The 27,943-nt window shown below is 40.2% G+C and overlaps 1 protein-coding gene and 1 long non-coding RNA gene across 13 annotated transcripts in view; one reads left to right on the forward strand and one right to left on the reverse strand.

Annotated features, from left to right (window-relative positions):
- Window positions 1–1,975: 1,975 nt before the first annotated feature.
- Window positions 1,976–21,135, reverse strand: LOC147369844 (uncharacterized). Its single transcript, XM_086413787.1, has 4 exons — window positions 20,994–21,135; window positions 19,304–19,433; window positions 18,831–18,882; window positions 1,976–2,328 (listed from the first exon to the last, which is right to left on the reverse strand). The coding sequence occupies exons 1-4, from the start codon at window positions 21,107–21,109 to the stop codon at window positions 2,147–2,149; spliced, it is 480 nt and encodes a 159-aa protein (XP_086269913.1). The 5' UTR covers window positions 21,110–21,135; the 3' UTR covers window positions 1,976–2,146.
- A 1,644-nt stretch (window positions 21,136–22,779) lies between these two features.
- The window catches only part of LOC147369845 (uncharacterized), a 460,342-nt gene continuing 455,178 nt past the window's right edge, over window positions 22,780–27,943 (forward strand). For 9 of the 12 annotated variants that reach the window (XR_015168591.1, XR_015168589.1, XR_015168595.1 and 6 more), the window contains exon 1: window positions 23,342–24,146. This is a non-coding gene — a long non-coding RNA (uncharacterized LOC147369845). Of the gene's footprint in view, window positions 24,147–27,943 lie in introns of all 12 variants that reach the window. The other 3 variants (XR_015168590.1, XR_015168593.1, XR_015168594.1) reach the window with 2 other exon arrangements.

Genomic DNA, 27,943 nt, shown 5'->3' on the forward strand with positions numbered 1-27,943 from the left:
GAGCCTGGAGGGCTATAGTCCATGGGGCCGTAAAAGAGTCTGACACAACTTAGTGACTAAAACAACAATAAGGAGAGAAATCTTGGGTTCTCTTTACCGAAGGATTCCATTGCCTGGCATATATATATATAGTAGACAATCAGTAAATATGGATTGCTTTTATGAAAGAAATAAGGTGTCTGCCCATGAGTGGATAGAAGTTTGATATTGTGATGTCAGAATATCAAATACCATTTTATGTGCTAAATCCTTATTGATTTAGTGGTTTGTTTAGGGGGGTAGTTGTATATAAATACCATCACATTTTCCTGTAGCTATATTAGAATAACATGATGATTTCACACAGAACCCATAGTTCTGAAACTTATGACTAATTATTCTATTTTCTAAATGTTGCTTTATCTTTTTATATTTTTCTGTCTTTCCTCCTCTTCTTTTTGTTATTTTTTTCTGGGAATTTATAATTGAGTTGGACTAGTAATATTCTTCTATTTTTTTCCACAGTATAAAATACTACTTTAAAAACTCAGAATTTTAAGGAAGTGTTATTAAACATATTTATGAAAACAGTTTATTTTTCAAAGAAAGGGATGATGTCATAATAGAGCAAGGCTTTGCCATTTTAGTGCACTTAGCATATGGAATTTGTACCAAGAAACCCAAGCAGGACTTAACAGAATTAAGCGAGTTGACATTCATTTTCACTAAATAAATTAGGTAAACTCACAAAAGCAGAAGATTAGGTCAGTTCCATTTTTACCTTGATGCTGATGTATACAGTTGATTTTTTTTTTTTTTTGGTGGGGGGGAATAAAACTTCAATGAGAAGAAGAATGTAGATAAAAGTCTATGGTTTTGCAAACTGTTACTGACAACAAGTATTATGGGTGTTTGCTCTTAGTTCAGTTCTTAGCTCAGCCTCATGTTTGAAAATACTGATGTTGCAATTTCTCCTATATAAAAATACATCAAATGGCATAGGTTTGAAAAACTTATACAGGCAGTGTTTATATTGAGAGTCATTTAGATTTAAATGGTTATTTGTTCTTTGACAAATCTGTTCAGAAAGCAGTATAATGAACACTAGCTTGAAACCAGAAAATGCTGGATTCAAGAAGTGAGAAAAGCAAAGTTTCTGGCTTCTCGGTAAACACAGCCTAGTGGAGGGAGATAGGTATTTAATAAAAAAATCATGGTGATATGTAATTACAAACTATAAGAGCTTCAAAAGTAGAGGAAAGGAAATTATAGAAAGGATTAGTAGGTGATGGAGCACAGGGAATCTCTGAGGAAGTGGTGTTTAAATTGGAATTATGAAAAGTGATGGTTTAGTAGGTGAAGTGTAATGAGATGGGGAAGGATTTCCAGTCTGAAACAATAGTATTACAATATCCCTAGGGCAGAAAGGACCATAGCATGTTGGCAGAACAGATAAATGGCTGGTACGACTAAAGTATGGGGAACAAGGAAAATGATGTTTTTAGATAAAAGCTAGGCAAAGGATAGATCATGCATTGCCTTCAGGGTGCCAATAGCAATCTTGTTTTATCAGTAGTAAATAATCTCTAATAGCTTTAGGAAGCCATAGAAAGGTTTTCATCAAAATTAAGATGTTCAGAATTTGGTTTCAAAAATGTTACTTCACGTGCCCAAATGTGGAAAATCAACTGCGTTAAGGAGAGCTAGAGTGGAAACATGCTAGTTAGGAGGCTACTTAGTAATGCTCAGGCAAGTGATGATTTGGACTAACTAAGATGGTTGGACCAGATCAATTAGGCAGCTACTGTAATAATCTGGGCAGGAGATGAGGCTGGTTTGGACTCAGATTGGTGGTAGAGGACATGGAGAGGGGTGAATGCATTTTCCACAGCTCTCTTGTTTCTTCAGTGTCACATGGACGCTATAGGCCATCCATGTAGTTGATGCAGTGAACTAACTGCCTAATGCCAGTTGATATAAAATTTTCAGGCATAACTATAGTTTAATGGAATTTATTTTGGAGGGTTTTTTTTTTTTTTTAAAGGACTGAGATTTCCATCAGGATCTTCCTGCAGTTTTAAGAAAGATGGCACGATGCTATTGGGAATGACAGTGCAGATAATCTGTCAAAGCTCCAAGAAAACACTACAAGAGGAGGGCCCTTGACTCAGGAGCTGCTATAATGGCTGGCAGCTAACACAGCAGCAGGAGGTAGGGAGGTGACAGACATGCAAGGCAGATGTTCTACTGAGCTCCTCCATCTGGATGGGGCCTTTTGGTTGCACTGCTCTTTCCCAGCCATGCGGGAGGCAAGTGCCAACGATGCATCTTCATTAGGATGAACAGGACCTTGGAAAGAGGAAAAGCAATTGTCACTTACTGAAAGCCCAGGGTCAATGAGAACCCAAATACTCCATTGATGGCACTGGGGGGAAGTGATGGGACCATAATCTGTTCCGCAAGCCTTTTTTTGGGAAAGGGGACTTGTTGAAAGTGTTAAAGAAAACTATGTAATCCCAACTTGTATCAACAACACAGGGATGGCATATATCAATAATAGCCACATTTTGAACACTTGTTCTGTGCCAGGCTCTCTGTGATCTGCCTCCACTCCCTACCCCTTATTTTTCAGCTCTTACTTCCCTCTGTTCTCTCCACTGGTCACTGAATATCAGCCACAATGACCTCCTCATTATTCCTTGAAGATCCCAAGCATGTTTCCATCTCATGGAATTTGCACTTGCTCTTTGCTCTCATCTAGAATTTTTTTCCTCCTTATATGTGCATGGTTTGCTCTATCACTTTAATAGGTCTTCACTCAAATTCATTACCAAGGAGAGGCCTCCGTTGGCCACCTTTCCCCAGTAACACTTTTTGTTAATTTCTAGCCTTTCACATTGTTTTTGTTTCTCTCCATAGTTCTTGGCATTGCCTAACTATAAAGTACACAGGTTTCTTTACCTCCTTGATTAGAATGCAAGCTCCATTATTTGGAGATATTGACAGTCTTTTCTACTGTGATAACCTAGTGTCTAAACAACATCTACACAGAGTAGGCACTTAAGAAGTACTGGAAGAAATGACCAAATGCATCTCACTTAATATTCACAGCACAGTCTGGGAAGTAGGTATTACTATTACCCAATTTGACAGAGGAGGAAACAAGATTAAGCATTTTATACAAAATCAAACAGATATTGATTTCAGTCTGATCTTTTTACTTAAGCTATTCTGCCCCATTTTGATCTTTGATTTCATCTGTATCATATAAGCAGAAGAGAAAGATCAGAAAATACTATTACCTTTGTTATCAAAGCTGTCCTTTTACTAGGCCAGAGGGTATAATACAAAGCGAGAATGAGGGTGTGGCTATTGTCTAGGTATTAGAAAATCCACAAAGGAAAATTGTTATGGGCTGAATGTATTCTTTATATCAAAATTCGTATGTTGAAACCCTAATCTCATTATGGTAGTATTAGGAGGTAAGGCCTTTGGGAGCTAGTTAGGTTTAGACAAGGTCATGAGGCTTGAGCTTCATAGGAGATTAAGTGTGTGTGTGTTTTTTAAGGCTTTTTGTTTGCTTGTTTTTAAGTTTTTTAATTTAATTTTTAAAAACTTTATTTTATTTGGCCACTTAGTTCAATCCCTGATCAGGGATTGAACCTGTGCTCCCTGCTTTGGGAGCCTGGAGTCTTAACCACTGGACTGCCAGGGAAAGTTCAAGATTGAGTGGTCTTATAAGAACAGTGTTCCCTCAAACTCTCTCACTCCCCTTCCCCTTCTCCCCTCCCTTTCCCTTTCTCCACTCCCTTTCCCTTTCTCCCCTCCCCTCCCCCTGACCCCACCTTGTGAGGACACAGCAAGGAGGCAGCAATCTGCAAGAGGACCTTCACCAGGAACTGAATCTTAGCACCTTGATCTTGGATGCTCCAGCCTCCAGTTCAGTTCAGTTCAGTTCAGTCACTCAGTCACGTCTGACTCTTTGCAACCCCATGAACCACAGCACACCAGGCCTCCCTGTCCATCACCAACTCCCGGTGTTTACTCAAACTTATGCCCATTGACTCGGTGATGCCATCCAGCCATCTCATCCTCTATCATCCCCTTCTCCTCCTACCCCAATCCCTCCCAGCATCAGAGTCTTTTCCAAAGAGTCAATTCTTTGCATGAGGTGGCCAAAGTATTGGAGTTTCAGCCTTAGCATCATTCCTTCCAAAGAAATCCCAGGGCTGATCTCCTTCAGAATGGACTGGTTGGATCTCCTTGCAGTCCAAGGGACTGTCAAGAGTCTTCTCCAACACCACAGTTCAAAAGCATCAATTCTTCGGCACTCAGCTTTCTTCACAGTCCAGCTCTCACATCCATACATGACCACTGGAAACACCATAGCCTTGACTAGATGGACCTTTGTTAGCAAATTAATATCTCTACTTTTCAATATGCTACCTAGGTTGGTCATAACTTTCCTTCCAAGGAGTGTCTTTTAATTTCATGGCTGCAATCACCATCTGCAGTGGTTTTGGAGCCCAAATCAATAAAGTCTGACACTGTTTCCAGTGTTTCCCCATCTATTTCCCATGAAGTGATGGGACCAGATGCCGTGATCTTCATTTTCTGAATGTTGAGCTTTAAGCCAACTTTTTCACTCTCGTCTTTCATTTTCATCAAGAGGCTTTTTAGTTCCTTTTCACTTTCTTCCATAAGGGTGGTGTCATCTGCATATCTGAGGTTACTGATACTTCTCTGGGCAATCTTGATTCCAGCTTGTGCTTCCTCCAGCCCAGCATTCCTCCAGAACTGTGAGAAATATGTATTTATTATCAAAGGCCCCAGTCTCTGGTCTTCTGTTGTAGTTGCCCAACCTGTCTAAGATAATAATATTCCCTGAGCATTTATGCTCAAGGTTGCCTCTAGTTTGAGGAATATAAGAGAGACTGGCTACATATACATCTCACAGGAGAGGCTTGGCATGATGCTTCTTCTGAGGCTCAGACAAAGGACAAATGAGACTGAAGACAAATGTCCAGGAGATTCTTAGTCTCTAGACACAACTCTCCAGGAAGGAAAAATGTAACCTCTCAGTCTCCCAAAGATGAAGCTCTGAAATGCCCTTTCCTTTTTCAGCATTCTGTGCAATCAGAGGCAGAGAATGGCTGCACTGATGAGGATTTAATGATGTGAGGCTCTATTTGCATAAATAACTGTGGGAAATCCCCAAGCTTTCATGTGGTAATGACCATAGATTCCAGCCAGGTGAGCAATGTAATCTGTTCACACGTATCCTGGTCCACCTCCTGTGGAATGCTTTTGGTCAGTGGCTATTATGTTTCCTTTCTTTTTCCTATTTGTCAATTCTGGGTTAGCTTGTGTGGAAAACCAGAAGCTTTCCCTACAAAAAGATCTCAGCTGCTGACTTTGTGAACTGACTACTGAGAGTGTGACCTCAAGTGGTTATTTTTTGTGTTACCAGTGGCAGAAATATTTATTCTTTGTTAGTACGCATGTTACCATGTTATGTGTATTTCACATAATTTTGCCAGCATAAAAATCAGAACTGTCAATGTGGCAAGCAAGATCACCAGAAGTGAAATCAGGACTTAGTAATATAAGTTGGATAAGTTCAAAGCTGGAAGAATGGGGTGTTCCAGATAATTTAAACATTTTTAGTCAGCTGAGGGTTAAGTATCCTTTCTTTTCCCAGCTCTAAAAATCTTTAATGTTTGAGTTCATTTTCCTGTCTTTAAAAACAGTAAATTAAGCATAATAAGATCTGCTTTTAATTGAAAATCTTTAGTGTTTCATGTAAATCATTCCAATTTATCTATTTCACTGATTATAGTAGATGGACTGGCCTAAATATTGGTTGAATATAAATTGTATCTATTTTTTAAATTTAAAATTTTTTTGGGGGGGGGGGGTCCATGCTGCATGACTTGCAGGATCTTAGTTCCCTGACCAGGGATTGAACCCATGCCCTTATCAGTGAAAGTGCAGAATCCTAACCACTGGACTGCCAGGGAATTCCCTAAGCCATATCAAGAATTTTTAAAATTTAACTTTTTAAATACTCTTAAGTTTCAATCAAATGGGAAACCCTAGCTTGTTAAAAGTTATGGTAGTTTGAATTTCAAAGCTCCATGTATTTTTCAACTTTCCCTATGAAAGACTAGTTCTCAGGTTCCTTCTTTTTTTTTCAAGCATCAATTTAATATCTCCACGATCTTAAACTTCTTTTATTTTAGTGCTATTTCCAAACTTCTAATAATGTGCTAGAACATTGGTTTTATTTATAGCTGTTTCATTGGCATAAGCTAAATAACTTAAGCCACTTTAAAATAATAATTGCAATTAGAGATTCCTCCCTTTTTTAAAAGTAATAAGGAAAGTCAAAACAATTGGTTTAGAAGAACAAAAATAAATATCCCAATAAAATAAAGCACACAATTTACACATTTTATCATCATTGTCTTAATGTGTGTTACCATATTAGTTTTATTTAACAAATCTTTATGTAGAGCTCACCATGTGCCAGGTGCTATTCTAAGAGGTGGACAGATATTAAGTCCCCACAATAATCAGTATAACACCCCTATGAGGTTGTTACCATCATCCCCACTTTGCACATTAGGAAATGAGACACGGAAAGGTTATACAACTTTCCCAAGGTCACACTTATAATAAAAGAAAGAGCTGTGATTTGAAACTTCTAGAATATATGCTTTTAACTATTATACTATGCTGTTGGTCTTGATTGCTTAAAAGACGGAAGTGTTTAAAATGTCAACTTCCAGTGTTTGGGGCTATTAATATCTGGAAGTAGATGAATTTTATGACCTACTTCTCTTACCTAAGGAATATATAATGAATATTTTATAAGTATGCACATCAATGTATGTCACACAATATGTCACATTCATATTCTACAATAAAAATACAGTTATAACTACATTATGGTTCTGACATTTCTTTACAATTTTTCCTCTTCAAGTATTCAGACATTTCTAGATAATCTCAGAAGAGGCTAATGGAAATGTCCCAGTCCTGGTCAATTTGTGCCTCTTATTCCTTTTTGCCCTGCTTCACCTCTGTGTGCTGATTATCTCTGTGTTCATGCTTTTCCACAGCCTATGGGGATCTACAATATACTCATGGTTACATTGTGGTTGATTTATTATAGCCAAGAAATATCAGTCAGTCTGCAGTTACTGAAATTTCTAACTGTGAAATAGAATCAGAAAATGAAAATTCTCATTATGATTTAGATGTGAATAAGCATGTAGCTTTCTTTTTTTCTGAAACTAGTTTCATATTGCTGTGTTTTTCTTTTAATTATTCCCTCAAGTGGAAGAAAAAAAAAACCCATAAACTTTCCAATCATGTTAACTAGGACTCTTCTAGTTTGGGTCTTTTCTTGTAGATGAAATATGGTCAATTCAGAGATGACACTAACCTCTCAGGGCTGTTTTACCCTGGGAGGATTTCCAGTGTGGGAATTGTTGGTTTGGCCCGTAGGCATTCTGGTACCCCCATGGATCATCCTTTTGATCTCTGGTTGTGGGGTCTCTACTCTCTGAGGTTTCCTTGTACTAAGAACTGGTCTTCTTCCTCCCTCATTAGCATCTGTGACAGAAGCTGTCAGTAGAATTTTCTAAAGGTAAAATGTTAGAGATGCTACTTAACTAAGGTACCATATTAAAATGCAGCCATTTAAAGAAGGATCTTTCAGTCAAATCAAAGTTGTAGAAAAGGGTCAAAATGTTGAGAAGAGGATTTTATGAGGAGATCTGGCAACCCACTCCAGTATTCTTGCCTTGAAAATCCCATGGATGGAGGAACCTGGTAGGCTACAGTCCATGGGGTCGCAAAGAGTTGGACATGACTGAACAACGTCACTTTCACCTCTTTAGAGACTGTTATGCTGAACCCTGTATTAGGGTTCCCCAGAGAAACAAGCCCCAGAATGTGTATATTTATAGGAAGTGATTTATTTTAAGGAATTGGATTATGCAATTGTGGGGGCTAAGGGAGTCCAAAATCTAATGAAAGAGGTCAGCAGGCTGGAGACTCAGGAAGGAGCTGTGGTTCAAGTCCAAAGTTATTCTTCTAGAAAATCAGACACAGCTGATGTTACAGATCATGTCTGAAGGCCATCTGCTGGAGAATTCCCTCTTGCTCTGAGCAGACCAGCGTTTTGGTCTCTTCAGGTCTTCAACTGATTGGACAAGGCCCACCCACATAATGGAGAGCAATCTGCTTTACTCAAAGTCCACTGATTTAAATGTTAATCTCATACAAAACACCCTCACAGAAATACTCAGAATAGTTCAGATCAGCCAAGTTCAGTCACTCAGTCATGTCCAACTATTTGCAACCCCATGGACTGCAGTACGCCCGGTCTACCTGACCATCACCAACTCCCAGAGCTTATTCAAACTCATATCCATTCAGTCAGTGATGCCATCAAACCATCTCATCCTCTGTCATCCCCTTCTCCTCCTATCATCAATCTTTCCCAGCATCAGGGTCTTTTCAAATGAGTCAGCTCTTTGCTTCAGGTGGCCAAAGTATTGGAGTTTCAGCTTCAGCATCAGTCCTTCCAATGAATATTCAGGACTTATTTCCTTTAGGATGGACTGGGGAACTCCTTGCAGCATAAGAGACTGTCAAGAGTCTTCTCCAACACCACAGTTCAAAAGCATCAATTCTTTGGCGCTCAGCTTTCTTTATAGTCCAACTCTCACATCCATACATGACTACTGGAAAAACCATAGCTTTCACTAAATGGACCTTTGTTGGCAAAGTAATGTCTCTGCTTTTTAATATGCTATCTAGGTTGGTCATAGATTTTCTTCCAAGGAGCAAATGTCTTTTAATTTCATGGGTACAGTCACCATCTTCAGTCATCTTGGAGCCTCAAAAAAATAAAGTCAGCCACTGTTTCCATTGTTTCACCATCTATTTCCCATGAAGTGATGGGACCGGATGCCATGATCTTAGTTTTCTAAATATTGAATTTTAAGCCAACTTTTTCCACTCTCCTCTTTTACTTTCATCAAGAGGTTCTTTCTGCCATAAGGGTGGTGTCATCTGCATATTTGAGGTTATTGATATTTCTCTCGGCAATCTTGATTCCAGTTTATGCTTCATCCAGCCCAGCATTTCTCATAATGTACTCTGCATATAAGTTAAATAAGCAGGGTGGCAATATACAGCCTTGACGTACTCCTTTCCCAGTTTGGAACCAGTCTGCTGTTCCATGTCCAGTTCTGACTGTTGCTTCTGGACCTGCATACAGATTTCTCAGGAGGCAGGACAGGTAATCTGGTATTCCCATCTCTTTAAAAATTTTCCCCAGTTTGTTTTGATCCACAGACAAAGGCTTTGACATAGTCAATAAAGCAGAAATAGATGTTTTGCTGGAACTCTCTTGCTTTTTCAATGATCCCATCGATGTTGCCAGTTTGATCTCTGTTTCCTCTGTCTTTTCTTAATCCAGCTTGAATGTCTGGAAGTTCTTGGTTCACATACTGTTAAAGCCTGGCTTGGAATATTTTGAGCATTACTTTGCTAGTGTGTGAGATGAGTGCAATTGTACAGTAGTTTGGACATTCTTTGGCATTGCCTTTCTTTGGAATTGGAATGAAAACTGACCTTTTCCAATCCTGTGGCCAGTGCTGAGTTTTCCAAATTTGCTGACATATTGAGTGCAGCACTTTCACATCATCATCTTTTAGGATTCGAAATAGATCAACTGGAATTCCATCACCTCCACTAGCTTTGTTTGTAGTGATGCTTCCTAAGGCCCACTTGACTTTGCATTCATTTGAGGAAGAAATGAGGAAGAAAAGCTCATGGCATCAAGACAACTAGTCCTTATTTCTATAAATAGTCATGTGGTCACAAGTGATATTTTTAACTACTTTCTTCTACCACTCATCCCATGTTCTGTTTGCACTCAGCTAATCATAGTTCTTTACCTGATGGGTAGATTTTCATTCCTGAAGGGTCTGAGCCATGGTAGTCCTACCAGGAATTTGGTTACTGTTTTCCATTGTCCTTAATCACATGTGTGCATGCTCAGTTCTGTCTGATTCTGTGCAGTCCCCTGGACTGTGTGTAGTAGCTTGCCAGGCTGCATTGTCCATGGCACTGTCCAGGCAAGAATATGGGAGTGGGTTGCCATTTCCGGCTCTAGGGGATCTTTCTGGCCCAGAGATGGAACCTGAGTCTCCTTCGTCTCCTGCACTGGCAGGTGGATTCTTTACCATTAAGCCACCTGGGGAGCCCAGACTTAATCATAGTACATAGTAATATTAAGTGATGGCCCAGTATTCCAGATATAGTCTTCCTTGCTTCCATTGTGGTGAAACTGTCAAATTTCTTGCTAGTCCTCCAACCCAGTGAGGTAGGGACTGTCTGCCCCTCACCTTAGGGCCAGTTAAGAATTGGGGGCCTCATTTGCACTGCTAGGAGAGCCTACAGTCGTCACTTCTATGGACTGTGGAGCCTCACTCATGTCAGAGGGAGCTACAAGAGTTTGAGTAAAGGCAGAGCAAGCCTCCGGAAGATTGCATTTAATAACTAACTACGTGTCTGCTAAAGACCAAGCAGACAATGCACATGTTTTCATGGATCAAATGTGGACTGCATGAAGATCAGACCTGGCCCTGAACTACTTTAGGTCCTTTCCAAGATTGGCGTAAGGAGCTTCCAAGGGTGAGAGTTTGTGTGTAAAGAGAACCATGCTGAAGGATATATCTCATCCATGTCATTGGAGCTGTTCCCTGTCTGGCCCAGATGGGCGGGAGGCTCTGAAATACCCACAAGTATCCAGTTTAAGTACTACTGACCCCAGAGGGCATGATGTTGCTCCATCATTCTCAAGCCAGGTGGAATGTGGTGCCATGTTGAACATGCAGACTTCTCTAAGATGCTCCTGGCTACGTTAGCCACATCCATGAAAATGTGGTACCCACTCTAACATTCTCAGATTCCTATAAAACCATCCTGTCATTTCTTGGGCTTTTTTCTCCCCTAGAGGTTGTAGCTTGCTGGGATGCTCTCATCCTTCTCTTTCTTTGATTTCTTCCTTTAATCTCAGCACTGTAAAGGCTCTCCATTTCATCCTCTTTCTAGCAGGAATTTTTTGCCTTGTGTTATTGCTTGTTCTTTTTCTACTCTTTGTTAGTGACATAATCTTAATGCAAGAAAAGGTTGTAGGAAGCTGAATGTATTTTAGAAAAACCACAAAATATTTTGGGAGATTATCTTATGGCTATATCTTCAGAAAATCTCTCCTTCACTCTGCTGGTATCAGTGGAATTTTAAAGGTTTGCCTTGCTTATGGGTATCAAAGGAACTTCATTGCAAAAAGAACCTTAACTCACGGTTGACTCCTGCATTCCACAATCAATTTCTCCCCCTTCATTTAGCTACAAATACCTTTTATTCTTCTTTTCCCTTTTTTGTACTTAATAATCATAAGGTTACTTCTCCAGCCTGGGTTAGAGGAGAAGTATAATAACCTCATTTCAGTGTTTTACTCTCTTTGCTTTAAGTTGTTTGTGCAAGCTAGGGTGAGTCATGGGATTCAAAGGAATGGGTCAGTTGGGCAATAATTATATTAAAATCCATTTAAAGGTACACTCAGAAAACAAAACGCTGGCTTTTATTTAGGCAAAAAAAGATAAATGAATATTCAATCAGAATGATTTCTAATAATTTCAGCATTTTCTCTTGATAGATTGTGGAATAATTTTCTTTTTTCTAGTCCAGGCTAGAGGCATATTTTCAGTAAAGATGTTAATTGTGTAATTTGACTTCTTAAAAATAGGATGCTAGATGTAATATCTGTATATGCATTTTCATTAAACATTCTTTTCAATCAGCTATATTTAAAGATTCTTGTTTGGGTTAAGTCAGATTTGTCAGCTCTTCAATCAGTTTGTAGCACATTGTAAAAGAATATACTCAAAACAGAGCTAAGCTGTCAAGCTGTGACAACTCTGAATGAGGAAGATTTTCAAAAATTATGAGTGAGATATTTTAAATGTCTCCTTGACATCCATAGCACTATTCAAAATACTTCATCAGAGGCATGTGCTTTAAAAACGCACTTGAAAATTAATGTGAGGAGTGCAATTTGTCAGTCTTTGTCTTAGCAGACACACCACTGACAGTCACAGGGCATTTGCAGTAAGACAGCCCTGAATCGCTCTACTGAAATGCCACCCAGAAGCAGGAAAGATAGAGTGACCTGTTCAAGGGGCAGTCAGAAGGGCCTCGAGCAAAATAAAAACATAAGAGGTTTGATTCCAAGTCCTGTTGATACCTTTTTGAGCCAGTGGCGAATGGCGAGCTCCATTTGTCCTTTGCCAGGAGGATTATGTGATTTAGTGATTCCTCGAAGGAGCTATCTCTTCCTTAGCTGTGAGTCAGGGACATGAGCTATTTGTCCTGACCTCAGCTTGTAATAGGGAAGGCTATGGCAAAAAGACAAAGCCTTGGCTATTTATTTTAAATAAGTCTCTTAAGGGGTGAAGAAATATCACAGGCCTGGGGCTGTCCTAAGCCAGCTTTCTCTAAATTCAAGGAAACCTTTCCAACACCTGACCTGGAATAACCCTCCAGGGACACCACTTAATTGGTAAAGGGGCTTTAGAAATGAATCCCACTGAACCATGGGCTTTTCTTGTTTCTTTTCACTCCTTCCCAGTGCCTGTCAATTGTATATGTTATGTGCCCATCTGTTGCTAAAGCTTAAGAAATCAAGGTGGGGGCAGGTACACAGAGCAGGATTTGGAAGAGAAAAACTTAAAATTGATTTAACGGTGGTCCTGTCCATTTGCATAGTGTCTCCAGTCTTTTAAGGTACCCCAAAGTACCTAATTCACAGTACAGATTCATGACAGGGTTACAGAATCCAAACTCAGAAATGCTAGAACTCTGGTTCCAGGGGCCAGAAAAACTTCAAATAGTTGCTATCCCTCGGACCACAAGTGGCTTCTCTTTTGTGCATCTTTCTGCAGAGGGAAGGGCTGTTACATGAAGGTGGGAGTGGCCAACATCGTTAGACACTGTTGAGGCTTTGTTGTAACACAGTAGGGACTAGGAAAGTGGCCACCGACTTAGGGATAAAGGTGACTTTGTGACAAAGGTGACTTTAAGGACAGATGCCTCAATGGAGCAGGGAAGTAACAAGCCACACAAGAGTTGATTGAGAAATGCATGAGAGACAAGAATATTGAGGTAAGGCAATGGCACCCCACTCCAGTACTCTTGCCTGGAAAATCCCATGGACGGAGGAGCCTGGTGGGCTGCAGTCCATGGGGTCGCTGAGGGTCGGACACAACTGAGCGACTTCACTTTCACTTTTCACTTTCATGCATTGGAGAAGGAAATGGCAACCCACTCCAGTGCTCTTGCCTGGAGAATCCCAGGGACAGGAGAGCCTGGTGGGCTGCCGTCTATGGGGTCACACAGAGTCGGACACAACTGAAGCGACTTAGCAGCAGTAGCAGCAGCAGCCTTTTGATACTTTACATATTCTTATCATTCCATTGCTAAACAATGAGGAAAAAGGATTTAAAAAAGGTTCGGTACTTTACCAGGGATTATACATCTAGTGAGCGGCAGATACAGGATTCCTATACACTACGGTTAATTTTTTCATCACTTTAATCAAGGCCATGAGTCTATGATCACCTAATGGAATTGAGAGCCTTCTTGGTCCCAGGGCATGCTGAGGACATCTGTGGCCACGGACACTGCACAGAGGAGATGGCTTCCATGTTTTGCTTAGCCTCATAAAAATATCACATGGCACAGGGAAGGAGTTTCTCTTCCTAATCCTGTTATTTAGCTGGATTTACCATAGACATAATTGTCTCATTTGCCCTAGCCCTCCAGTATCACTTAAAGTAAAGAGAGCATTTTGGTGGCCCACTCTCCCTTATCAGGGCACCTATACTGATACAGTATTTTGTTATTTGACTTCTACATTCTATCTGTAGCTTTTAGAATAAAAGAATAATAGAGACAATTAGTTCTGTTAAATGCATCTTGGAGCCATGTGTTGTTAGCTTATCTATGGATTTTCTCCTTAGATGTTTAAATATTCCCCCTGCAATTTAAGTTTCATCAAACAAAGGAGATCTGATTTAAGATAATTCTCTTGGTGAGAAAGCAATTGCTGCTGCAATCTGCCATTCACCCAGAACCATTGATCCCAGGATAAACATTCATTTATCAGACAATTCAAAATAAAACACAACATATGCTGTCGTTTATAACAAATTGATGGGTAGAATTCTGCGTTCTTCCCAGGTTCTCCTATTGAAGCATTGTCTCATTTAGTTTGGTAAAAATTCCTGTAAAATATGTTTCATCTCTGTTTACCCTAATTCTTACTTCAAACTACAAGTTGATTAACTTTTTATAAAGTCGGTCCATTATCTTAACCTCTGTGTACTATTTCTTTTGCATTGTCTTTTCAAAGCATTAATGGATATTTTAAAGTTAAAATGACATTTAAAAAGTCTCTTTTATAAGCCACTCCATCCTTTGGAGCCCTCATCCTGCAATGTTACCGGTAAATGCTTGGGAGGAATTCCGGTATCTGGATTGCGACTCTGGCCTTGTGTGGTGACCTTCTTGCCGCAGCCATATAATCATCTTGTGAAAGCCACGGTCCAGGTGTAAAGAGGTTGTGGCCGTGAAGAAATGCTTTTCATTAGAGTTGTTATTGGGTTTTGCAATCTGCACATAGCAGGCAAAATGACCATGAGATGATAATTAAGTGATCTCTCTATTATTTCAGAGAGGGAAAAAAATACTTCACAATTCTGATGATTGCAAAGCCTCTGAATTCGAGTTAAAAAAAAAAAATACAACATGAAACACTTGTGTGAGCACAGATTCCCTCCTTTCATTTTTTAAATGTAGATGATATTTTTTTTCTTGCATAATGAGTGTCTTGTAGGACAAGAGGCTCTTGACTGAAGGTTGGCATTAAAATACTTGCTATCTAACAGTGGTATAAGCAGATTGTACAAAGGAGACCACTGTTTAATCACTGAAGTTCAAAACCAAGGTTTCTCTCTATGAAGGGTGTTTGGAGCCTCTAAAAAATGCAACAGATGGGTACCTCAAATTTAAATTCTTTTGATAATGATTAAGCATTTGCTACTTAAAAATGATGAAAATAAAACTTTCACTGACAGTCTTTGAAGATGACAGGAGAAGATCTATCAGGAAATTATAAATTTTTTGTGGGATTCATTTTAAAGTAAATGGTTTTTGCTTCTCTGTACTATATGATCTGACTTTTCTGCATTTTAATAAAAGTTTTCACTTGAGCTCACCTAAAACTTGGAAAGAAGATATACTGATAGTTATAAAAGCATGTACATTATTTCTCATACTTTTACTAAATGGAAAAACTTAAAAAATTTTTAAAAATTTCTGGCATAAAAATGGTCCCATCTGAACTGTTAAATTATTTACCTTTCCTCTCTTAACTGTTGTATAAAATATCACCACCTCAGGCAAACAAAAATTACCAATGACCTTTGGGACACAATGGCGCTATTCAAATATTTGTCTGCTAAACTTCTCATCTGGAATCTGGATAGGAATATGTAAAATTCCATAAGCATCAACTATGAATATATTTTTGTTTATTCCTAATAATTTCTTAGATTATTTTCCCTGTGTCATTAAGAAGTTGTTTTGAAAAATTTCTACTATAGTAGGTTCTTCAAGTATTTCCCAGGAATTGCCACTCATGGTTTCACACCAGATGAAGGCTGTGTCAAACATACTCTCCTTATAAAATTGGCCATTTTGGTAGTATACCAATGCTTTGCTCATTCAATAGCCATGTATCTAAGAAATTAATTCTGTATATTTGTAGAATCTTAAAAAGCACATTGGATAATACACTTGCTTAGTATCTGAATAAAACCTTTGTATTTTATAAACTATCAACAATTATTGATCGGACTACAGAAGGCTAAGGAATTCCGGAGTGGCACATTTGTACTAAGTATAAATGAAACATCATATAGAATCATAGAATGTTTTTTAAACTCTAGAAGGGACTTTTTCTATCATCAGAATGTTTTGTGGTTTGGATAGCATACTGAATATGGATGAAAAAAATCAATATTAAATGTATTTTATTTAAATTAAAAAATATACATCATATTCGAGTGCAGCAGCCCAATGGTGGCACTAGAACAATCTAAAAGTTGTTAATTCCACAGCGTGCGGCCCTATATATGCAAAATGAGATGAAATCTACTATGTGCCAGAGCTCCAGATTGCTGGCTGCTTTTGCCTTCTGATATATGCAAAAGCTCAGTAAAATATGCCGTGTGAGAAAAGAAATCAGTGGGCTTATACTATTATTTCTAGTAGAAAAGTTACATTTCTTTGTTTGTGAAAAACTTTGTCCATTGTTTGCTTTTCTCTTATTTTTATTTTACATTATAAATTCTTCTTAGAGTTAGTGGAATTTTTTAAAAGATTTTTTTTAGATCATTACTTGTAAGGAACTAGTCATAAATCTACATATATCAGGCTTCTTAAAGCTGTATTTGCATAGCTGATTTGAAAGTAACATTTGTTATAAGCTTAAGTCTTGATGCTATTATCCCATGGCAATTAATTCAAACCTCTGTGAAATGTCAAGGATGATCTGTTTATCGTGTGACCCTTATTCTTTCCTTTGCTGAAGCGGAAAGCACCAGAGAAGTACTTAGATTCCAGGAAGTTGATGAGCAGGCAGTTAATATCCCCAGTGATTGGTTATTCTACTCCATCCTCCCTATGGAATTAAAGGCATCCCTAGCTATTGGGCACCTTCACTTTTTTCTCCCTTTGGTACTTTCTTATGACTGCTGCTGCTGCTGCTGCTGCTGCGTCGCTTCAGTCGTGTCCGACTCTGTGCGACCCCAGAGACACCAGCCCACCAGGCTCCCCCGTCCCTGGGATTCTCCAGGCAAGAACACTGGAGTGGGTTGCCATTTCCTTCTCCAGTGCATGAAAGTGAAAAGTGAAAGGGAAGTTGCTCAGTCGTGTTTGACGCTCAGCGACCCCACGGACTGGAGCCTACCAGGCTCCTCTGTCCATGGGATTTTCCAGGCAAGAGTACTGGAGTGGGGTGCCATCGCCTTCTCCGTTATGGCTGCTACTAGGCTTAAATCCTAAAAATGCACATTTGATCATAGACCTTCATTGCTCTCAAATTTATGTATTTAGAGAGGCCTTCCTTGACCACTCTGACACTCTCATAATGTATTTCTCAAGTGGTATACTTTACTTCATAGCATTTTTATCTACCTGACATTAGAGTAGTTTATTGTTGTTACAAAGTGCAATTGTCACAGTTCTACTAGCATATACCATCCAAGGGCCTTATTTGCTGTCATAAACATTGTACCTGGCACACAGTTGATACTCAATAAACATTTTTTGGAACAAATGAGTGCATTTTCTTTAAAGGCAAGTTGTATCTAAACATTCCCTTCTCCAGTCTTGTGGTTCCACTGTTTGACCATGGCAGTATGTGTAATTACTCATTTATTGTCCTAAAGAAAATTATTTTCCTGTTAGGAGATAACCTGTGACATATCTGGATTTCCCTGGTGGCTGAGCCAGTAAAGAACCGGCCTGGAGTGCAGGAGACCTGGGTTTGATCCCTGGGTGGGGAAGATCCCCTGGAGAAGGGAATGGCTACCCACTCCAGTATTTTTGCCTGGAGATTTCCATGGACAGAGGAAGGAGCCTGGCGGGCTACAGTCCACAGGGTCACAAAGAGTCAGACATGACTGAGCGACTAACACATACATACATTGCTTGTGATATGTTTATTCTGTGCTTGAAGATTGCCTGGTTAAAGATGTATTCATGAGAAATAATCAATACAAACCAAAATATTTACGTTAAGCTTTTTTTTTCCTATGAAATGATCTCTTTAGAAATTATGCTTTCTCTAATCTTTCCAATCTGCAGTAATATTATCTGTGAAATTGCTACAAGATTTTCTTGTAGTCTTGGGGTGTAGGGGCTGCCACATGAAAATTACACTAGGGTATTCTAGAAAAGTACATCAGGATTAATTTGTTGTTGTTTTTGTTCTGATCTATAAGCAGTTTAAATTCATACTGGCCCCTGGGGTGTGTGGGAGAGATCCTTAGACAATTGGTGCTTTTAATGATAGAGGTTCTCACAATTCTTTACATGAATATCCTGACAGGATATTGCCTTTTTGCTGCTTAGAAATGCAGGACAAAGCAGCTGACAACTGTCATCTGGAATTTTATATCATACAAACATACTCCCTGTGTCAGTGAGGGTTTGCCTATATGATTTTAGCAGTTTCCTTCCAGTTTCTCTAGAAAGAATGGGTTAGTTCACATAAGACAGTCTCGAGATTATTGATACAATCACAAATTGAAATGGGACCATGGGCTCTCTGATCATAGAGCAGCATGCCCGGCTCTCTCTGTATTTGAAGTGATTAACGATGCTGCAGCATGATGGGGAAATGGTATGCCTATAATTATAGGAAACCACAGGAGGGAGAAACCCTTCTGATAGTGGTCTTTGAAGCCACCCAAGTTATTTGAGTCTGAGCCATTAGAGGGGGAAAAACAGGAAGAAACAAAGTAAGACAAATATGAAGAAAGAGAACAATCAGAATATGCAGTAGTAATACTGGTCTAGGGAGGAGACTCTGTGCATGAGGGAAAAAAATAGTCTGTTGGGACCGTGATAAGCTGACAGACAGGAGGAGCTATTGGTTCAGCAGTTAAACAAGGAATTACACGAAGTCATGGAACACTTACCTGCTCTAATATTCTCCCTATTGTTCTTACCACGACACCCCTTCTTTCTTATCTGTAATATGGAGATAATATTCTTATCATCTTTGTGAAGCTCAGTGATACAGACAGACTTTAGTAAAAACAGAAAACACTAAGCAGCTCTATAACACAGGGAATTCAGCTCTGTGACGCCCTAGAGGAGTGGGATGGAGGGTGGGTGGGAAGGGAGGTGCAAGAGGAAGGGGGCTTACGTACACTTACGGCTGATTCACGCTGTTGTATGGCAGAAACCAACATTTCATTAAAGCAATTATTCTCCAATTTAATAAAAAAAAAAAGAAAATACTATGACTATGATAAACAATGATATGGAATAGGTGGTCCTCACTGTGATCCACTCCACCTCCCAGCCCCACCCCGGCTTTGGTGAGCTTTAAAATTTAAGTCTCCTTAAAACTAGGAGAGTTGAGGATTTACGTGAGTTTCAGAATCACCTTTGAGCTATTAGGGGTACACAGGGCTCCGTTTTCCTCCCTGGTCCTGGTCACGGCTCTGAGGAGATGGGCTCGAGACATCCGGCAGCCTGGGAACACTGTATTGGCAGGTGTGCAGCCTGGCTGGAGGCTGTGAATACAAACCGGCAGCCTAGTTCCCATCCTGACCACTTGGTGCCACTCTCGCTTTAAGAAAACGGCTCTGCCTCAGCCCAATCCTAGGAAAAAACAGCTTCCTCCTAGGTTGGCTTCAGTGGTTTCAAAGACAGTCATTGTTTTGAAGAAGGTCATTTGGAGAGTTCGGTGGCCGATGTGATTAGAATGTGTATGGGCGAGCTGCATTCCAGGTGCTTTGTGTGCTAACACTTAGGTGTTATCACCAGCATTAATTATCCAAGGGACATGTAACAAACACAGGTGGGCCCTTGTTGGTTCATTTAAAAGCCAAGACTCTACAGAACGTAAGTTTCCAGGTAGCCACCCAGGCCTTTAACTCCGAGTTTAATTCGGCAAGAGGCTGTAGCCCATCCTACTTCATCTATTTATAGACTGGATGTTATATGAGAAAATCTGCTCATTATTAGTTCCTCCCAATGTATGTTACACACACACACACACACACAAATACCTATAGTAAAAACAGAAAGAACTTGAAAATGCTATTGTTGAGTGTGTTTCCTGGTACCCAGTAGTTGAGGTTTTTTTTTTTTCCCAGCCCCATCCTCTTTACTTGCAAAATTATTTATAAGAAAAAAGACATTTTCCTTCACAGAAAGAACCATCTTTTAAATGAAACAACTACCTCTAATGTTGTCCAGAATGTTGCCCAAGTGACATGTTACCCAAGATGACCCCTCCTCCTCTCTTTCCCTGCCTTTCTTTTCCTTCTGGGACCAAAAGGGATTCCAGGAATGAATCTGGGCACAGGGTTTTACAGCTTCAAGATGACTTTCTAAATTGGAGGACATTGCAGCATTTAGCTGAAGGTCCTGTGTTCTGTTTTAATGGGAGCCCAGGAGGGGGCCTTGCCCACTTCTAAAGATGCTATTGAGAGCAGAGCTTTTCTGACTCATTAATTTGGAAAGGCAAGAAGAGGCTGCCATTAAGAAATGTCTTTGCAATTAATTGCATGTAAAACCTCAAGTTTTTTTCCTGAGACATTTATAGGAACTGCTCTGCCTTGTTTATGCGTGTATACTTGTGCTGGCCTTAGCATAGTGGAACTGGCCCTAGGCAAAGTTGAGTGGTTGGCAAAGTCTGCTTCTGAGCCCCTTATGATTTCATTGCTGGCCTTTCCTCTCAATGAACCTAAGGCTTCCTTCCATTTCTCTTTAAAGCTTATTAGTTTTCAGTTTAATTGCCTCTGGCATTAGGTTTGCTTATTTGGGATTGTCCTTGGGTTTGGGGGTCTGGAAACTCTGTTAGGATCCAGATTCTGCCGTTTCTGTGCTTTGTTAGTTTAGGCAAATTATTCAACTTTCCTGCACTTTATGTCCTCCTGTGTAAATAGGGCTATTTTGAGCAGTAAGTAAAACACCACATTTAAAACTCAATGTCTAGATAGAAAACTTAAGGTGCTTGTTAGAAATGAAGTTTTCTGAATCTGATTCTAGACAGCTGACTCAGAATCTTGAGGAAAAGATCCAGAATCTCCATTTTTAAAAGAGCTCTAGGAAATTCTTACACTCACCATAGGCTGAGAATTCCTGGCTTAAGGCATACAACTTCTGTGGGGTAACTGTCTTTATAAAGGGTCTGGGGAAACAGAATAACCAAGAGGAGAGGGTGAAAAACAGAGCCAGACATCACAGCTGGGCTTCCCAGGTGGCTCAGTGGTAAAGAATCTGCCTGCCAATGCAGAAGACCTGGGTTCAGTCCCTGGGTTGGGCAGATCTCCTGGAGGAGGAAATGGCAACCCACTCCAGTATTCTTGCCTGGAGAATGCTATGGACAGAGGAGCCTGGCAGGCTACAGTCCATGGGATTGCAAAGAGTTGGACATGACTTAGCAACTAAAACCACCACAACAATAAGGGATCCCAGTTGTTTTGTTGGGGAGAGAGATGGGGGCACCTGCAGGTTATGATTTGATCAGGGCTCTCCTAAATCCTATGTAGAAAGGAGAACATGGAGAATTGGTTCATTATGTTGCTGGGTAAAGTACGCAGTGCCTCCTTTCTAAAATGAAGATGATAAATCTACTTTACTACTTTGACTCGTCACTTTTCCCCAACTTGGTCTTACTTGCTTTGGGTCCCATCTGTGTGTAAACAAGGCAATGGTCGCTCCCCTCTACTTCTGCAGATCAGTGGTCACTTGATCATTAGACAGACCACAAGCTCTACAAGGGAAGACAGCATGATTTGTGCTCCTTTGAGATTTCAGGGTCTAGCACAGAGCTGTATAAAGTAGGCATTTGATCAATGAGTACATGAGTTGGGTAGGAAAACACTTTCTTAACCTCTAATACATACTAATTAACCTCCCTTTTCTTCTTTTTGTTCACATTCACACAAATACTTAAGGCTTGATCAGATTCAGGTTCCTTGAGTAACCGAACTATTTTTCAGAAGCTGATGCTCTGGATGAAGCTAGGTTACAACCATGGAGAATTAGGGATGAACAGGTATGGAATGCAGATATTAAGGGAAAGGAATTCAGTCTTGGCTTGCTGCTGGCCATCTTTCTTGTTTAGATCATCTAGGAGATTAAAGAGCCACTGACCCAAAATGATACTGATTTGCAGAGCTCCCTGACCATGTGGAACTTGAGCAGCGGAGGACGAGCTGCTACCTGTGGGCTTTGTTGTTTGACCCCCAGTACTCAACACCTAGCCAGGACATTTTAAGAAGTAGCAACAGAGAAGACTGCTTTGGACATGGTTAATGTTTCCTTGAGGCATTAACAACCATTTAGTTTTTTCCAAAATTCAGTATGATGGGAAAAATGCAGATTTCTGGGCCGTACTCAGATCAAACCTACATATTGTAAACTATAGATGTGGGGCAGGGCATATTAAGAGATTCAGTTGGACTTGGTCTCCATGAGGCTGTTCGCGGGGTTCAGGCCACCCCAAATACCCCCTACTCTTCCACACTGGGCACTGAGGGGAGTGATATCTGATACCTGCAATGTACTTATGCTTTCCATGTTCCAAACTCTAGCGCTGGAGTAAGAGTATTCTTTGGTTTTATATCATATAGCCTTTGACTCCAAGTCTTAGCCTTGTCATTTACAGAAAACATTTTTTTTCTTAATTAAAATTATCCTTTGTTAGAGCAATTTTTGCTGCATAACAGAATTGAGTGGAAGACACAGAGATGCCTTGTACACCCCCTGCCCCAACACATGCACAGCCTCCCTCATTACCAACTTTGCCTCTAAGAGTAGTACCCTTGTTTCAACTGAGCGACTTACATTGACCCATCCTTGGCATCTCCAGTTTGTACTAAGGTTCCCACAAACTCATTTGTTTCAGCTGTAAGTGGTTTAAGGGTTCAGACTTCTCTCACATGCTCCGCTTGTTCCTGTTCCCATGTTTTCAGAAGGTGACGAAGAAGTTTTGTAGATTCTGTTGTTCTTAACTTTAAACTCTTTAGTTGGGCTGGAAACCCTATGCATTTATTAGAGAAGTGATCTCAACATGATGTCCCTAAGCGATCCGTGTCAGCATTCCTAGTAGGAGCATCAATCTTAGGCCCTACCCCAGACCAATTAAATCAGGTGCTGGGCAGCAAGCTGTGTTTTAATCAGCCGTTCAAACAATTGGAATATTGCTGTAATTTGAGAACCACTGGACATTACAGAAATGTTACTCATTGGCTTAAAATTTTTATGAGCACCAATTGGGCTGAGTGGATGATGCTTCACATAGTGGCATGTAAGGAGAATGAAAAAAGGCTTTCTGTGGCGAGATGAGGGCAAGACAGTACCGTGGATCAGCTGTACCATGGATCAGCTGTACTATAGTCACGTTTACTTTTTAGTCTAGACAGATGATCTAACCTCTGGGCTTTGTGGTCCTTGTTTGTAAATTTATTATTATTATTTTTTATTATTATTCAATCAGAGTCCAACCTCAGCTGTTGCCCGCTTAAACGAGGTTGCGGGCTAAGTGCCTTGTACACTCTGGTAAGCTAGTAGATGTTCAGTGATGGTCCGTTTGCTGCCCTCATGGAAGGCAGGAAACAGTGTGTGATTTCAGCAGACTGCAAAGCCAGGGACGGGAAGGGCCTGCATCTCCTTTGGTCAGTGTTACAGCTCTAGCAACTAGCACCATTTCTGGCTCTGGTAAATGTTGATTATATGAACAAATATGACGGCATAAATCCAAAACAATGAATGCTAAAAGGCAGTTTTACTGGCTATGTTGGCTGATAACAGTATAAACGCGAGGAAGAGTTTTTGAGGCAAAGCTTAGATCCATCATAAGAAGTTTAAGGGTCCGAAGTACTAACACCTGGAGTGAGATGGGCCAGGTGGAAGGAGGATGAGCGGAGATTTAAGATCCCCGCCCTCGGCTCTGTGCCACGCAGCCGACTTAGTCCTCCCAGCCCCTGACCTCGCGTTCCGCGGCCGCAAAGGCCCTCTGCTGGCTCCACCACCAGGTGCGGCAGTTGGGCCAGAGGCTCTTGCTCTCCGGGGTTCGCGCCCGGTCAGTGTGAGGCAAGCTGATGGCTGTAGGGGCCAAAGAGAAGATGGCGGGCCTTCAGGAGTTTCCTGAACATCCTGGAATGGCCCAGGACCGACTGGACAAACAGCTAGAGCAGCACGGGTTCGCTGCATCGCCCTGATTGTTGACGGACACGGTCTTAAGGCCCATCAGGCTGTATTGGCTGCGTGCAGTAAGTTCTTGTACAAATTCTTCCAGGAGTTTCCTTGGGAACTTTGGGTGGAGATAGAAGGTGTTAATATGTAAAATGAACCTTTTGTCATTTAATGGAGGTCGGGTAAACAGCACCATTAATAACCCAAGGGAGAGAAGCCATGATGTATGCGAAACAGCTCGGGTAATACAAGTGCTGGAGGATTTCAAAGCCTTTGAATTCGGATACAGATTGTGAATACGGTGCTCTTCTTAACGTTTGCAGTATGCAAGTTTTGGGGGAATATAGTGTAACGTGTTTGAATGACAGTGAAAAAATTCTAGGACCTGATTTTGCTTTGCTGGAGTTGCATCATTGTTTATTTAAAGCTGTGTGTGTAAAGGTTCCTGTCAGGAAGCTGTGGTTGCCTTAGAGATTTTTCCTCCCCAGCCTATTGAGGTGTAATTTACATATAATACAATTCACCCCTTTTAGTGTAGAGTTTGAATTATGGTAATTGTACACTGTAGTGCAACCAAACCACCATAAGCAAGATATAGGAACATTTCCATCACCCTGAATTTTCTCATGACTCTGCAGCAGACCGTGATCTCCAGCCTCAGGCAACCACTGATCTGATTTTTATCACTGTAGTTTTGTCTTATTTAGAATATCTTATAAAGGGCCCCTACAGTATGTCGTGTTTTGTGTCTCACTTTTTAAACTTAGCATTATGTTTTAGAGATTTGTCCTTGTAAATTATGGGTATTACTAGTTTGTTCCTGTTTTTGCTGAGTAATATTCCATTATGTGGATATGAACATCTGTTGATGGACATTTAGGTTGTTGCTAGTTTTTGGCTATCACAGATGAAGTGGCTCCCCCCAAGAATTTAAGGGCTGTATCATTAAGTACTGTATAAGGAGAATAAGGGAGAAGGCAATGGCAACCCACTCCAGTACTCTTGCCTGGAAAATCCCATGGACAGAGGAGCCTGGTAGGCTGTAGTCCATGGGGTCACGAAGAGTCGGACACTTACTGAGCGACTTCACTTTCTCTTTCATGCATTGGAGAAGGAAATGGCAACCCACTCCAGTGTTCTTGCCTGGAGAATCCCAGGGACGGCGGAGCCTGGTGGGCTGCCATCTGTGGGGTCGCACAGAGTCGGACATGACTGAAGCGACTTAGCAGCAGCAGCAGCAGCAAGGAGAATAGGATTCTCTTACTAAAATATAATGCCAATTAAATGAGTATAGCCTTAACAGATTATGAGTAGGTCTTTAGGGGAGATTTAAACAATTTCAAGTTATGAAATAGAATGTTGAGCTCTATTGTTGAAAATGTTTTGACAGGCTAGAATCCAGGATAAATCAACTTTCAAAGACGTATTTTTTTCTCCTTTCATTTTCTTCATGATTCCTTTGTTTTTTACTCTCTTCAAAACAAGCGTTGCCCCTCAAAAAAAAGTTTGCAATAAGGTTCAATATTTTTACTCATTTTCCTCCTCCTCTTCTTCCTTGTCTTCCATCCCATCTCTTATTTGAGTTCTGACTATATTCTAGCTATATTAATTACCTTATCAACTTTATCAAATTAATGATCACAACATCTGTGGTATCACCACCCCATTTTAGAGATGGAAAGACTGAGACCCTGAACTGAAAATTATATAAGCAAAACCAGGACTGGAAACTAAGGCTTATTTCTTAGCCTATGATATTTCCACTACATCACCTGGTAGAAAAATCTTCCTGTTTCTTCCTGGCCACACACAATTACCTATTCATCCTATACTTAGCGAGGGTAGGTGAGCTTACTTACTTGCAGGTGGAAGAGGAACAGAGAGAACTGCCAGAGCTTGGGGCAATAGGAAAAAGGGAGAAGAGCTTTTCTTTCAACTAAGAAGTGGAAATGCGAATGTCATCATGGAAAATACTTGGAAAGGCTTTGATAACCGAGGAATTGATGAAGGAACTCCCCAATGCTCTTTCCTATTGCCTTACTACCCCTTGGTTGCTTCTATTTCAGGGTCCATGATTTGAGCTTAACATTTCCATAACCTCTGACATGCTGTCTGTGTCCTCTCCTGCTCCTCCTCCATTCATGGAAACTTAAAGTTTGTGTCTTCCAAATCATTTCTGATCTGTCTAAGCAAAAGTGATCTCTTCTTTGAGTTCTTTACTCTGTTTGACATTCACTAGGTACTTAATTACATATTTTTTTGTGGTAGCAATAAATTAGCTAAATAAAAGCTGTTCAGTATTGGATAAGTGTTGTATTGTTTCACAACCACAGTAGGATTGTAGCAGTCCCATTAAAAATGGCAAGCATTTAAAATAACAATAAAAATGAAATAACTAATATTTATTGAAAAACGTTAACTGTGCATCATTATTTCATCTGTTTCCCACATGAACTTTATGAGATGGATATACTATTATTCCTGCTTTATAGATGAGGAAATGAAGGATTAGAAGGATTAATTTCCCCAAATTGATATAGCTGGAAAATATAATCCAAAAGGGAAAATAAAGATCAACATAATCCTACCATCCAATAATAGTTATGCTTAAAGATTATGTAGATTGAAAACAGAGACTCTTTTTATAAACTTAAAGTGCTTAACAAAGTGCTAGTCAAATAATGGCTGCTGCTGCTGCTGCTGCTGCTGCTGCTGCTGCTGCTGCTGCTGCTGCTGCTAAGTCGCTTCAGTCTGACTCTGTGTGAACCCATAGACGGCAGCCCACCAGGCTCCCCCGTCCCTGGGATTCTCCAGGCAAGAACACTGGAGTGGGTTGCCATTTCCTCCTCCACTGCATGAAAGTGAAAAGTGAAAGTGAAGTCGCTCAGTCGTGTCCGACTCTTAGCGACCCCATGGACTGCAGTCTACCAGGCTCCTCCGTCCATAGGATTTTCCAGGCAAGAGTACTGGAGTGGGGTGTCATTGCCTTCTCCAAATAATGACTACTCAAGGTATATTTATTGAATAATCCAATGCATTCCACAGAGACACACTGAATAACTCAAAAGAGTTGAATTACATTTTCTTGACTCGGAACTTAATTATCTTTCCCTGGGCTTCCCTAGTGACTCAGATGGTAAAGAATCTGCCCGCAATGAGGGAGACTCGGGTTTGATTCCTGGGTTGGGAAGATTCCATTGGGGAAGGGAATGGCTACCCACTCCAGTGTTCTGGCCTGGAGAATTCCATGGACAGAGGAGCCTGGTGGGCTGTAGTCCATGGGGTTGCAAACAGTTGAACAGGACTGAGGGACTCACACTTGAATTTCATGTTTCCTTCCCACACAGCTGACTGTCCAATATGAGGTTTTCTACTCACTAATGTCAAAGACTCTTGTTATGAAGAAATTCTAGTCATAGGAAAAATCATAGCTTCCCCAGCCCTATCCTTTACTTTATAAAAGGAAACTAGAAAGGATAAATGTTTTCTTAAGTAAAGGACAATGTTTTCTTAAGTAAACTTTACAGGTTCTAAAAAGTTGGATTTTTAGAAAAATTTTATTCAAATACCTTATGGTTCTATAATGTCCTCTGTAGAAAAATGTCTTTAAATAACCTCTTTGTTTCTGAAAAATTGTTCTTCCTTTGGTCCATGAAGATTTAATTATATTCGTTTTTAAAAACCCCCCAGGTTTGGCCATGTTTTCCTCTCCTGTTGAATTGTTGGTCTATTTTTTAGTAAAAAGACTCATGCTTTTGTCTGGATCCTTCTCTTTCTTCTTAGTCTTTCTTCAAAAATGGATGTTATGCCAATAGCCTTAACTGAGAGTGCCATAGAAAGTAATGGCTGAGAGCGTGAGATTTTTGGCGTTTCA

This window comes from Bos grunniens, chromosome 7 (assembly GCF_055505025.1).
Source record: "Bos grunniens cultivar Pamir isolate PY7600 chromosome 7, Bosgru_T2T1.0, whole genome shotgun sequence".
NCBI lineage: Eukaryota > Metazoa > Chordata > Mammalia > Artiodactyla > Bovidae > Bos > Bos grunniens.